Source organism: Gossypium raimondii, chromosome 7 (assembly GCF_025698545.1).
Source record: "Gossypium raimondii isolate GPD5lz chromosome 7, ASM2569854v1, whole genome shotgun sequence".
Classification (NCBI taxonomy): Eukaryota; Viridiplantae; Streptophyta; class Magnoliopsida; order Malvales; family Malvaceae; genus Gossypium; species Gossypium raimondii.
The window spans coordinates 4518618-4533630 of record NC_068571.1 but is presented as its reverse complement, the minus strand read 5'-3'; the positions used below and the strand labels follow the sequence as shown (position 1 = coordinate 4533630).

At 33.1% G+C, this 15013-nt stretch overlaps 2 protein-coding genes across 5 annotated transcripts; one reads left to right on the top strand and one right to left on the bottom strand.

Annotated features, from left to right (window-relative positions):
- The first annotated feature begins 9431 nt into the window (after nt 1-9431).
- On the top strand, nt 9432-11531 carry LOC105766045 (plasmodesmata-located protein 1). 4 transcript variants are annotated; one of them, XM_052633711.1, is made up of 3 exons: nt 9432-10442; nt 11076-11219; nt 11320-11531. In XM_052633711.1, the coding sequence occupies exons 1-3, from the start codon at nt 9662-9664 to the stop codon at nt 11325-11327; spliced, it is 933 nt and encodes a 310-aa protein (XP_052489671.1). In that variant the 5' UTR covers nt 9432-9661; the 3' UTR covers nt 11328-11531. The 4 variants fall into 4 exon arrangements, with proteins under 4 accessions (XP_052489671.1, XP_052489672.1, XP_012440804.1 ...); XM_012585350.2 differs by having other exon boundaries at nt 9433-10442; nt 11082-11231; XM_012585344.2 differs by having other exon boundaries at nt 9435-10442; nt 11076-11231.
- Nucleotides 11532-13609: 2078 nt separating this feature from the next.
- On the bottom strand, nt 13610-14249 carry LOC105766071 (mitochondrial import receptor subunit TOM9-2). Its single transcript, XM_012585383.2, has one exon. It carries the CDS (start codon nt 14166-14168, stop codon nt 13851-13853), a length of 318 nt encoding a protein of 105 aa, XP_012440837.1. The 5' UTR covers nt 14169-14249; the 3' UTR covers nt 13610-13850.
- Between the last annotated feature and the right edge of the window lie 764 nt (nt 14250-15013).

The following is a 15013-nucleotide window of genomic DNA, read 5'->3' as shown; positions in this document are numbered from 1 at the left end:
TTTGTGCACTAGGATACGCTTCGTGTGCCGATATGCACTTTACGTGCCAGTTTACCCTACTTTGGTTTATCCGGTGATGCACTTCAGTGCCAGTTTGGTATGTTGGTTGGATGATCCATTTATCCATCCTAGTCCAAGTCACGTTAATAGAGATTTATAATTGGTTAACTTGGTAAATGATATATAAATGAAATGGCATGATGATATGAGATGATTTGTGTACATATGTGAATTGTGATAGATAAAACAAGTAATCTATTGTGTAAATCAATTGAAAAAGAGACTTAGGGGACAAAACAATTGTGAATGAGTCAATCAGCTCCAGAAAAGACATTGAAAGGTAGTTAATAATGTAAATGTTGTTAATTGAACATGACATTAGTTAGCATACTAATAAAGGTAAATAGTTGTATGTGTTTGATTTATGATTGGCACTGAATTGGTATATATATTCATGGATTGATAATTGACAAGTAAATGAAGTTGGTCAAGGATATGGAAATGTTGAATAAGTTGTTTTAACACGATCATAAATATGCTTTCATGCATTGTAAGATGATAAGAATGGTAGACATTTTGGACCATGACTTGGTTAGATATTGAGTGCATATACACATCTATTTGTCTTGAAATGTATTACCTATGTTTATGCTATAATATCTTGGATCATGAAAGTGCTATTGAGCCCTATCGCTCCGTGTGCGGTTTGTTTATTTCGTACACATGTACAGGTATTCTCGAAGCCCTGGAAAAGTGAAGTCAGCACCCAGATGATAGAAATCAACTCAACCTAAGTTTGTATAGCCTTTTTCATTATATCAATGACATGTACCTCGGAATTCTTGGTCTAACTTTTGAGATGGTCACCTAAATGTACCTAAGTTATGGATATAACTATAATGGTTTTGGTCATGTATGAAATTGACATTTATGGCTTGAAAATGGTATATTATGCATGTATATTGTGTTTATTGGATGATTTAGGGCATTGTGACAAAACCTCTTAATGCCATATGCTAGGTGAATGTTAATGGAAAATAATGACATAGGGGTCTACTACCAATGTCATGACTTCACACCCTGAATGTCATGACATCAGGCTACCACGTCGCAATGTCCTCTATTTGAGGTCAAGACGTCGGTCCTATCTTATTTTGAAAACTTTACAATTTGCTCTTTAGGTTAGGAAGCTTGGCTACTGTCTTCAATGTCATGAAACCAAACCCTGGAAGTCGCAACACCCACCTGAAATATTTTGAAAACTTTCAGTTTAGTCCTAGTTTGACCCTGGGATGGTATTAAGCTTTCGTAAGCTCGTATATGACCCAAAAATGATTATATATCGTGTTTTAGGTTTGTAATACTTTTAATTTAATAATTAATTTATGAAATTTGTTTGTAATCGATCGTTGTTGCTCCGGCAATGAATGTAGCATTCTATAGCTCAAACCCGACGATCGAGTTGGGTATGTAACGACCCAGTTTCTAGTGGTATAAAAAAATGCAATTTTGAGACCTCGTTTCTGTAAATCAAGTCCATAAATATTAAATAGGGATATTTACGGAGTTGGTGTACAGATGAACTAAAATTTGGATAAGTAATTTAGCCAAAATTGTAATTAATTATGGCGTATGGACTAAATTGTAAAGTTTAGTCGTTATAGGTTTTTAATTAGGAAATGACTTGGGGACTTAAATTTCAATTATTGAAAGGGCCAAACTAGTTAATAAACCATTATTAAACATGTTATAGTGGACAGTAATGATGTTAGATAATTAATTAAGAAAAGTATGATTAATTAAGATAAAAATATGATTAATTAAGTTTAATTAAACTATAATCTTAGTATAAAAGTGAACTTTGGTGGATGGAGAGATAAAACATCATCTCCTTCAACCGACCATAAGAGAAAAGAAAGAGGAAAATGCCATTGCTAAGGTTTTAATCTTTTGGTCTTTAATTCAAGTAAGTCTCTATCTTTTTTTTTATTCTTATGGAAATTGAATCATGAGAGCTTGATTTACATAGCCCATGTATTAATTACAAAAATGTTTAAGTTTTTGAAAGTTACCATTGTTGAGAATTGGTGTGAAATTGTTAGAAATTAAGCTTAGTTTAAGAAAATGACTAAATTGTAAATTTAAATTATTAGTTTAGTACATTAGGGACCAAATTGAATAAAATCCAAAATTATTATAAAATTTTGGGAGGAATAGGTAAAGAGTTTGTAATGAATATAAGTGAAATCAGATTTTAATTTGAAGCTTTATATTGAAAGTAATGTTTGTCCTGATTTTAGGGACTAAATTGAATAAATTGTAAAATGTGTGTAAATTGAAATTGGTTATGAATTGATTGGAAATTTATTGTATGATATATTTTGGGAAAGGAAAAGTGAGAGTTGTCAACGAGTGACACGAGACCACGGTTTGTACATTTATGATTTAGGCTCGTATTAATTGATTGCATATTCATATTAATTGCATTTAGAAATATCAAGGTGAGTACCTAGTGATAATGAAAGCTATTAAATTGAGTTTGATTGTGAATTGCCGAAATGAGAGACTAAATTGAATAATTTGTAAAATATTATGAATTACTCAGAATATGATATGTGCTATGAGATTGGGTGAAAATGTATTGAATGACATGAAGCTTATGTGATACGTTAATTGATTGGGTTGTGATTGTGAATATAATTGATAAATGGTAATTGTACTAAATTGTAAATGAATTGAATATTGGTACCCTGTTAGTTGTTTGGGTCGTATCAGATATAGTTGGCATGTCATAAGATTGAATTGTGTATGAGATTATGTGCTTATATGCTAAGATGCAACTTATGTGCCAAGATTCACCTCGTGTGCCTGATACATGCTCCGTGCGCTGGGATGCACTTTGTGTGCTAGTATGCATTTTGTGCACCAAAATGCGTTTTGTACGCCATTATGCATGTTACATGCCAATTACCTTACATTGGTTTATCCAATGATGCACTTTGGTGCCAGTTTGGTGTGTTGGTTGGATGATTTGAGTATTCGTCCGAGTCCGAGTCAGGTTAATAGCAGTTGTAAATTGTAAGATTGATAAATTATGTGAATATGGTAATATATGGTGCTATTCAACTAAATATGTATATATGTGAATTGAGATAAAGGGAAATATGTTGATGATTATGAAAATCAAACGAAATCGAGCCTTGGGCACCGAAACAAACATAAATTAGTTGATAGACTCCAAAAATGAGCTAAATAAGGTGATGGCAAAGTAATGGATTGTATAGTATAGTTCATGATTAGTATATTGTTAATGATATATTGTAAAGAATCCTAAATGAATGTTTGACCCATGACTAAATTTTGAATTAGTATATGATGAATAGTTGGATATTGATAAGTAAATTAGAATTAGTCAATCATGATGTATAAATTGGATAAGTTATTTAGTATTTGCTATAAGCATGATTATATGTTTTGATTGATGATGGGAAACTTGATAGTTAACACATATATTAGATTGATATTATGTGCAATTTTTTTATGTATTAGCCTTAAGTAAAATGTTAATGCTATGTTACACATATACCTTGAATTGTAAATGAACCACTAAACCTTATTGCTCAACGAAAGGTTTGTTTTCTTCGTGCACAGATATAAGTGAACCTCAAGAATTCAAGAAGTTGTTCCAGCATCCAAAAATTGATTCTCCGACTCAACAAAGTTTGTAATGTACTCTTGGATTAAGTTTTTGGTTTGTTTTGTATATGGTGAAAGCTAGAATTTAATAGTTTGATGTTATTTTGAAGTACCATATATGTATATTTTGGCCTGGTTGCATTTGGTATGTTTTTAAATTGGTTGTATGGAAATGGTTACATATGATTTCAGGTCACCCAAACTTGTACCATGTTGATTTTTATGGAAATAATATGTCACATCACGACGACGTAACCCCAACATCGCGACGAGGAACAACTCAAGATTCACATTGCAATGGTGTGCACTCGAGGTCACAAAGAGCCTAAGTCAGAGAGTTGCACTGCAATAAGGAACCCCCAACGTTACGACATCAACCCAAAGTTTTGAAATCTTTACAATTTGGTCCTATTTTGACCTCGTGTAATACCCCGAAAATTACTACAGTAAGAAACTAGGTATCCTTGATAGTAAAATAAGGAAATAAAGTGATAAAAAGGGAAATTTTGAGTTATGGAAACATTGGGAATTATATTATGACATATTAATTCAAGAAAGGATTAAATCGCAAAAGTGAGAAAAGTTTTGTTGCCCAAAAGTAAATACTCAAAATTTGAGGGATTAAAGTGTAAATAAAAAGTTAAAGGACCAATAGTGTAAATATTTTAAGGGTGGAATAATCTAGAAACTAAGGAAAATGGATGAATTAGGACCAAATTGAAAAGGTGAAGAATTTTAAGGACTAAATCATAATTTTACCAAATTAAGTGATGACTCAAGGATGAAATTTTTAAAGATTATAAAGGAAAATGGTCAATTATAAGAGAGAAATCTAGAAGATAATGATTATGTTGGAGATATTTTATATTAAATAAATAAATAAATATTAGTTTATTAATATTTTAATTTGATTTTAAATGATATTTATTATTTTATTAGTATTTTATTTAGTATATATAAGAAAAGGAAGATGAAGAATCATCCATTCCACCATATTTCCATGCAACTAACGTGAGAAGAGATGATAAGAAATAAATTTTTGCTTTCTTTACAATTTGGTCCCTCTACCAAAAATTTACAATTTTTACCTAGAAATCAAAAGAATTTCCATAGCTTCCAAGAGAGAAGAATAACAAGGAGACAATGGGGAGCTAGAATATCAAGTTAGATTAAAGAAATAGAAGATGGAGGAGAGAGAACATCAAGTTAAAGATTGAAATCAATAGCACAAGGTAAGAACATCAAGATTTCAATATATTTTAAGTTTGATATTATTGAAAAGCATGGAAATAATGTTATAGTAGAGTTTTCTTATATAATGTCTTATGTTCTTGATATATTAGTGAAGAGAAATAAGTGAAAGTGATGAGAAATATTATAGAGAAAGGGAATAAGGGAGTTATACACCTAGTAATTAATATTTTGCACTAAAACAGTTTTAGACAGCAGCAGTAGGTTAAGCTTGAAAAAACACCATAAATTGTGGAAATAGAATTAGAGTATGAATAAAATATGTAAATAAATCTTATTGAGTCTAGTTTTCATAGAAGAAACGGTGTAAGTAATGAAATTGTAAATCATGAGGTATAATAAATTTTGTGAGACAATGTCAGAATGAATTCGGGTTCCCATGTTCTGACTTGGAAAAATCATTAAAATTGTAAAAAAATAATTATGGGTTATAATTTATATGTTTAAAATCCTTAATGAGTCTATTTTAAATAGAAACAAATAGAAACATCATTTGAATTTTGTACAAAGAGATAATTAATTTTTAGTGAAGAGGGGTCGGGACTGTCAAATAGTGAAACAAGGGAAACTTTAAAAAATAAATTGTACTTATTGGCTAAACCAAAAATTCTGAAAATTTTATGGTAAGAATATATGTGAGTCTAGTTTTTGATAAAATTTTCTGATCTCAATTCGGAGATCTGTAGCTTAAGATATAATAAATTTAGTGACTATGACTCAAGTGAACAGCTTGTTATGAGTAAACAAGTTAATAGTGGTATTATGTATATATCAAGGATGTGGAATGGAGTGGAGGAGGAGGAAAATATATGTGAATATTCAGCTAATATGAGTTTATTTTAAAATATCTAATTTACATGTTTTAGGTTCAGGGACTAAATTGAATAAAAGTAAAATTTTAAGGGTAATTTTGTAAAAATGTCAAAATGTGACCAAATTGCATGAAATGAATTGTATTATTATTTAAATTAATAAATTTAATGAAAATTAATTTATATCAAGATTGGGTGGAAATTGAGGAAAATAGAAAATTACCAAAATGTCCATAAATTTTGGTATTTCTGCAATTTAGCCTGGTAAATTCGTGTAACTTGAATTATATTCTTAGATGATTGAAATATATATATTGGATTGAGAAATTGATTTGAATTGTGAACATGAGAAATTGTGAATTGAATGAAATGGAAACGAAGCTTTGAATTACATGAGTAAATATCGGGTCTCGTAGGCCCTATTTGTTATGAATATAATATTTCGAGGATATGTTATAAAGAATTATAAAAGCACGTTAAAAATTTGAAAGTTTTAATTCGGATGAAATTTTGTAACTCGGTTTAATACGTACGCAAATGTATGTCTTCTAGTAATGCCTCGTACCCTATTCTGGCGTCGAATACGGGTAAGGGGTGTTACAATGTGACATCGCCAAATTCGGTCATAACGTTTAGACCGGGTTTGGGGTGTTATACCTCGGGTTAGTAAAAGAGCTTTCGTAAGCTTGTATTAGACCAACAAATGATTATGTATTGTTTTATACATATGTGTTACTTATATTTAATGCTTAATGGTTTTTAATCAAATGTAAATTTATAGTAGTTGCTCTAGCAACGAATGTGGCACCTTGAAGCTCGGACCCGACAATCGGGTCGAGTAATAGAGTGTGGCAGGGTATGGGGTGTTACGTCATGATATGTGAATTGGTTTATAATATGTAATTGAAACATTAATTACCCTACTATTTGTTCAAGCAGAATTGGATATAGTTGGCATGCCATAGGATACGGTATAATGATTAGAAACTATCGTTGTTAGACAACCCAAAGTGGTAAAATGTACATATTCTAGCAGTCGTCGTTGTCGAGCAACCCAGGATGATAGAATAAACATATTGTGAAAGCCATCATTGTTGGGCAACCCGGAATGGTAGTATGTACATGTTCTAGTAGTCATCATTGTTGAGCAACCCAAAATGACAAAGTAATATATTTGTGTATGCGTCCTAAGTCTATGTTGGGTTAATAGGGTTTAAAAAACATGAATTGGTTATATGATAATTGAAATGAAATGTGAATGAATTTGCTATACTTTGTATATATATGGAACATGGAAAATGATAACATGTGAAAAACCATGCGAACTGGTTTATACGAGCCTAGAAGACAATATGGAAATAGAACAAATTAATAGATTTGAGAATGAGATGAATTAAAAAAAAAAAAGAGATTGGATCTTATGAAATGAAGCTATATGTACCATATTGTTGAATGGTATGATATGATAAGTTTAAATGCAAGTGTCAAATGAATTGGTATACAAAATTGTTCTATGCATATATCATATGTTAATGGAAACTTTTGGCGTGAATGGAATGTGAATTGGCTAATTGTTGAACTTGAATTGATTGTGTTCATTTGATTAATGCTATTGTTATATTGACTTGAATAATGAAAGTGCCACTAAGTTTTATCGCTCAACGTACAGTTTGTTTATTTTGGGCGCAAGCTTTAGTAGATCTCGAAGACTTAAGAAGTGATCCAACATCCAAACCGCGATACTCGACTTAGCAATATTTGTATAGTTTCTTTTGTTTTAACAATGACATACCTAGATTTTGAGTCGATTTTGTATTGTAAATTGTCATTTTGGAAGTTTGGATAATTAATGACAACTTGAATAAAAAAAATATGATTTATTTAGCATGTATGGAATAGGTATAACATTTGAAATGGCTGAAATGAGTCATTTATACATTTGTTTTAAGTGTCCTGAATTGGTACCATATGGACCTTTTGGAATCAGTTTGTGAAGTCACGATGTCAAGCCCTCAATGCTGTAATGAGGAATGGTCAGTGAGTTGCATTGTGACCTGGAACCCCCAAAGTCGTGACGTCAACCCGATAGTTTGAAAATTTTATAATTTGGTCCTTGTTTGATCTCGAGTTATCTAAAGAGCTTTTGTAAGCTTGTATATGATTGTATAACATGTCATAATAATGTTTTGGACTTAATAATATGTATTAACTATTAGATTGAATTGTAATCGATCGTAGTTGCTCCGACAATGAACGTGATATCCTGTAGCTCAGATCTGGCGATCGAGTCAGGTATGGGGTGTTACACTTTCCCAATGCACTTCTTATATAGCCCAACTCTTTTTGTATTAGTAAAACCTTTACTTTATCACTTAGCTAAAACTCTATTTGCGCACAAATAATAGGATTTTCAGTGAGTTTTAAAGAGTTTTTATGATAATAATATTCTCTTAGTTTTAAAGAGTTTGTGTGGAATAATTTCTACTTTTTTTCTAATATGTAAAGAAATAAATATTTAACTTATTAAAGACTTATTTGATTTTACTCTTTCATTAAATTTTAAATTTTTATAATATATGATATTTTAATAATTTCTTATCATTTTAATAACTTTAATAAAATTTAATATTTTATAAAATTTTATTTGAAAATAAAAGATTAAATTTGTGGATGCTAACAGTAGTCATTTCACACGTCTCGTTTTGTCAAATCGTTGATTTTAATAGTCAACATGATTAAAAATGGTTTTCATTAATGAGAGGTTTAATTACTTTTTGGATTCACGATATTTTAGTTTTTATATTTTTGAATTTTGAAATTTTAGTGCTAACTCAATAGTAACAAATAAATTTGTTTGGTTAAATTATGCCATTAGTCATGTATTTTACGTAAAATTATAAATTTAATTCATGTTCACCAATTGAATCATTCTTAGTAGCTATGTTTTTGAACTTCAAATTTTTGACCCATCAAATAATAAAGATATAGCATTACACATACGATAATATATTTGACACATCAAAATTTAAAATAATAGAACTTAACTTTATGAATTTAATAGTTATCATTTGGTTAGGATTAAAGTTTTCTAATTCTAAAAGTACAAAGACTAAAATGACTAAATTAAAGTACAAATATTAAACCTACAACTTATGCAAAATATAGGGTCTAATAACACAATTTAACTATTTATTTATGTTCTTCCAAACTTTAATTAAAGCTAACAACTTGAATATGAAGAAACAAAATTACAATCAGGAAAGCAACCAAAACATAAAACTAGTCTTTCCGTATTTGATAATTGTAGAGAGGTATCAACCCCGTGGGGGAAGTCTTTGAAGTATCGTTCGCCAAGCGATTTATACAGCCTCCAATAATCATAGGTATTGTCTCGGGCTCGGGATGTTTCGGGTTTTGTCTCCTAACTCCATGAAGAGCCATGAGGGTTCACGGAGTAGGAGCGCCTTGATTAGTGGTTCAATTCACATCGCACACGACTTCATCGATTAATTATCTATATGTCTTTTAAGTACGTACTCTCTCTACTAACCGAGACGCTTCTATTCCACGAACCCCTGAGGGCTCTCCAGGGAGCCAAGAGATAAAACCTAGACCATACCTACTATTGTTGAAGGTCATATTGGTCACCCTACAAACAATATTTCAAAGACTTTTCTTAACGGTTAAATATCCCTCAACAATAATCATAATGAACTCTAATTAAATTTGGACATGAATTAACTCAGACGGAAACTTTGCTGATAACACCATATATATATATATATATATATATAGTCTCTTTCCTTTTTGCAGCTAAACACATCTAGAAAGGCCTATAGAAACCCCTGTTCAAACCATACTTTTTTTATGTTTGTCAAAATAAAACAATCCAGTTCTCTGAAATGAGTTTACCCAGAAAGTCCCTCTCTTTGCTCTTTGTTTCATTGTTTTCAGTCACAATCTTTGGTGGTGGGTCTTTTACTTTCTTTACAATAGCTGCAGATGATACCAACTTGGTCTTTAAGGGCTGTGCAAACCAGAAATTTCAAGACCCATCAGGGGTTTACTTACAGAACCTGAAAAACCTTATGTCAACTTTGGTTTCACAGTCATCACAGAAAACATTCTCCACCACAAGCTCTGGTGAGGATCCATATGCAATCATGGGCCTTTACCAATGCAGGGGAGACCTCACACCAAGCCAGTGTTACACCTGTGTGAGCAAGATCCCAGAAATGAGTGATAAACTTTGTGGTTCAGCTGTTGCCGCCAGGGTTCAGCTGAGTGGATGTTACCTAAGGTACGAGGTTGTTGGGTTCAAACAGGTTCCAGGGACTGAGTTTTTGTACAAGGTTTGTGGGTCATCTCGGGCAAGAGGGACCGAGTTTGAGAGCAGTAGAGACGCCGCTTTCAACATGGCGGAAAATGGTGTAAAAAGTGGTGGCGGTGGTGGTGGTGGTGGGAGCAGCTTGTTTTACACCGGAAATTATCAGTCTGTTTATGTTTTGGGGCAGTGTGAAGGTGATTTGGCTGCAAGTGATTGTGGGGACTGTGTGAAAAGCGCTTTCGAGACTGCTAAAGATGATTGTGGTGACTCAGTTTCAGGACAGGTTTACCTGCACAAGTGCTATATTAGTTATAGCTACTATTCTAATGGAGTTCCAACCATATCCTCTCCTTCAGGTAAAGCTGTAGATAAAAGGAAAAAAGGAAAAATAATTTATCTTTCACATTAATATGTCCTTTTTTAATTATATTTTTGTATTCTCACCTGTTGTTGAAAGAATGAAGATCATTTTCAATCTTGAATTCTAGGGCCAAGTCTCCACCTGGACCTCTCAGCTTTATTTTTTTCTTTAAAGATAAAGTAGGTGACTTAAAAAGTAATTAAGGATTTGTAGCCAGAGAAAAAGATACTGGTCTCCTTGTGTGAAGAAGACAGGTGGATTTCCATTTCATTTCCTTGGGATTTTGTGTTACTGTCAAAATGCTTTTAGTTTCACTGCTTGTTAACTATTTACAATGACAAACATATATTTTAAACTTGAATATAGAATTTCCAAATTTCCAAAACCTTCATTTTTATGTATTTTTCATCCTACATTTAATCTAGAGTATTATAATAATAACTCACATTTATATATATATAAAAGAGGGATAAAGAGGGTTGAAACTTCCAACTCAATACTTTATTTTAACGAAAGCCTCTAGTGGACGAGTTCACTTGTTGTCCTTGATTAATGTTATTAGCCTAGCCCTATTTTTGTCTTTGAATAAAATGGAATATGGTGAGCTGGGGCTTTTTGATTGGTGTAGCGACAGGGACAGGGGCAGGGACAGGGACAGGGACAAAGCAACATGCTCAGAGGACAGTGGCAATCGCAGTAGGAGGAGTGGCAGCTTTGGGGTTCATTATCGTTTGTCTTATGTTTCTCAAATCAGTGTCTAAGAAACGAAGAAGTAAATATTAAGGTTATGTTACAATGTCTAAAACATTCACTCATCTCTCACGCCTTTCTTTTTTTGGAAACTATATAATTTCTCACATGATTATGTGCAGGGTATTGAGAGAAACAAGCTGGGAGTGTGAGAATTTCATGGAAAAATATGAAGCTTCCCCACAGTTAAATACTAACCTTTTTGACTTTCAAATATAAGGGATAGGGTTATTCAAAGATTGAATCAGTCTTTTGTCACTCCACGTATGTGTATATATGTACATATGTATATATAACATGAACAATGGGTAATGCAATTTTACAATCTTGTTAATTTTGCTGAGTACTTTGCAAATACAATGGTACGGAAGCTTTATTCTTTGACTGGTTTTAGCCACCTAATCGAGTGAATTAAGTATGTGGGTGAGAATCAATCATAAAAAACATAATGCATCACTGTTAAGGCAATAACTATTTAGCATCCAAGTCCCAACTACCTGTTCTATCATTATTGTTATGTACTAAAGACTGTGTTAGTCTTTGTCCTAAAAATTTATCAGGGGCTGGGCACGGTTGGTTTTCTGGTTCTCTTGTCTCAGAGGGCCACCACCACTTTCACTGATCATTCAACGCTGTCACCTACACCTAGTGCATCAGGGTCAAAGTTGTTTTGTCCTACCTCAGGGCTCATCAATGCCGTCGAGTTCAACAAGATATCCAACGCCAATCTTAAAAGCAGAGAAAACCATATCCACAAGTCTGCTCTAGGGCCCGACCTCTCTAATTCTCCACCGACCAGGATATTTATGATGAAGTTTGTCGAATGACCTAAGCTGAGATCACATTACCAAATTCTCTAAGTCTTGGCTATGTATACAAAGAAAATTCTAGTTCCTAACCGTCGGTGTCTAACTGATTCTTTGCTTGTTTCTTTACCTTCTTACATTTCACAATACTCGGACCATTCAACTTAGGATGGGTTTGGATGGGCGATTGGGTGCGATGCGGTACGTTTAGCTTACTTTTTGCCTCACGCTACAATATCGCTATAGTATCTAATCTCACTGCCACCGCTGTTTTTACACTAACCGCAGGTAAACACACCGCCCATCCAAACCCACCCTTAGTTTGCAGATGCTGCTGCTCCTATGGCTACCCATTGCTTCATTAGAATGCGGTGTGCCTCTCTTCTTGTTGCAGGGAAGCTAACTAACATATCCTTCGGCAATGAACAGAAAACAAGAGCTTATGAGTTTCTTTCTCTAGACCGCTACTTTGTTTGCCCCCTTATTGGATAATTAACATGGTATAGCACCATCCAAGAGGGCTAGTGTAAGGATCGTAATATAACTGTTGTGAAGGACAAAGTACTCTCAAATCATTTACACCTCTAACTCTAAGCATTTAATCTGCAAAATTGCATTTTCACATGGCTGCAACTGAAACCACCAAAAGAATGATGAAAAGCCATGTACCAAATATTTTCACTTCATTCAGGTTGATGCAAAAGGAAATCTAACAATACGAAGCACTGCTGCAATGCCTCATCCTTGGCGGTGGGATTTAGCTTATTAAAGAGAAGAATATTACTCTTATCTTCTGGAGAATATGTAATTTGTTTCCTAATCCTGATCTCTATAGAGCAAAGATCAAGCAGTGCAGTTGTAGTGCAAGAGTCTTATCAGAAAATCTTACAGTACTCTCTTTCCTACAACCCAACTTTTGAACAAAAAGTTATTAGAAAAAAGGAATCAGAGACCTAAGATTGATCCAGACCACATTCTTCTCAATTCTCATCCTTGCCTCTGATATCAGATGCCAAGCTTTTTGATCTAACAGATTCAACCACCGTAGCAATTATAAAAGAAACAGCCTCAAACCCTCCTAGAATAATTGTTCAAACTATGAATCTAACAACTACAGTCCCTCGAGAACTTATATCATCCAATATGCTTTGCAATATGTCATGAAGGTCGTCCTAGTAAAAAACAACTCAAATCTTCTAGTACTTAACCTTTCTACACCTCCTGATTCCAAAATATTCATCACCAATGCTAATGGTAAACAAACCCCAATGTTTGGCCCATTGCAAGGGCGTTCACCCCATCCCCATGACTTGCCTGGTAGTGGGGGAGGGGCGATCCCAAACAAAAGCATGAACTCTTCACATATCTATCTATGGTTACAACATAATCCATAAACACAGATTCAATGCAAAGCGATGAGGTAAATGCATTTTCTTATATGTTTGGTACATATACAACCATAAAACAGAGTCCTTACTCCTTAGAACTATGAAATTTCATTTACAAAAAACATACAAACTAGAACACTTCATCAATGGTATCCCAATGAATTCCGAGATCATTATATGCAATGAAACATTAAAAAAAAAAAATCATTCCACGATCATTTAGTTTCACCAATTTTACTTTATCACAACAATGTTCAGTTTCACTTAAAAATTCATACGAATAAACTCAATCGATAAAACAAAGTCCAGTAACAACATTCCGACAAGTAAAAAACTTAAACTCAAATTAAAAGGAAAAAAATCCTAAGACTGAATCTAGAAGTTTCACTAAACTAGGACAACCATAAAATTTGATAAACAACAAGCTCCTCTGACCTGATATGACACAGACCCGGTTACTCAAGAGCGTGCAGGTGCAGTGGGTGGGGCACCGAGGAGACTAGCTTGCTGGAGCTCGAGTTCATTGAACTGCTGCTCGCGGTCCATCTCAATGATCAAAGGGACAAATAAGATCAAGAAGGTAGTTCCGGCGATCCAAGCGGCTTTGCCGGTGCTACGGAGGAGTTTCTTGGAGACGAAAGCAGCGTCAGAGGCCGCTTGCTTACCACGGGAAACAATGGGGGAAGAAGTGATCCTGTGGAGAATGTTGGAATGGGGTTTGGAGGCGGATGACCTCTCGGGTAGGGAAATTCCGCCTCGTCTGGGTTGGGCCGCCATAGGAGGGAACAGTGTTTTTGTTGGAGGGTTTTCTGTTTTGACGTGAAGACTGAGCAGTGAACTTGGAGAAATTGACTGTTATGACTTATGCGCCAATTTTATAGGTCGAGGGATTAGATACGGAGGTCAAAATAGGTTTTTTCTCATCACTATTATTTCGCTAAATTAGCCAAATATATTTTTTTTCTTTTATTGGTCAAATATGATATTTTTTTTCAAAATTTAAGAGAATTGGTCAATTTTGGAGAGAGTTGGAAGTATTTTTCTCGAACCATCATTTTCTAACTGTTAAAATTTCAACGAGGCAACTATAATTTTTTTAAGAGATATAAATATAAGTCATTTTTCATTCTTTTCAGTCAAATTTAACTTTCTCTATTCTCTCTAGACTTTCAATTCTCTCAAATCTCTCAATTTTTCAAGTTTTATTTAAAATTTTCCAATACATTTAGTTAAAAATATTATAGTTTTATTTTATTATTTTATATATTATTTATTTTGATTAAATTTTCACAAATGACAAGTTTACTGATTCGTTTTGACAATAAACACATTTTTGTCACTCAATAGGTAATGATAAGGAAAAAATTTTAATTTTGTTATTTTCAATTAAGTTAATTTTAAAGTTTTTTAATTTTTAAAATTATTTTATTTTGTTGATATATATAAGTGGATGATCGTGTTTTGGAAGGGCTCATACACAATTTGCCAAAAAGCCCAGATACTGAAATTCGTGATTACTTGCAATATACGAGATTTTTACATGTGTCTCGAATGCTTGGGGGATACAAATTGGATCCTACACTTATCAGCGTGTTGGTAGAAAGATGGAAACTCGAGATACA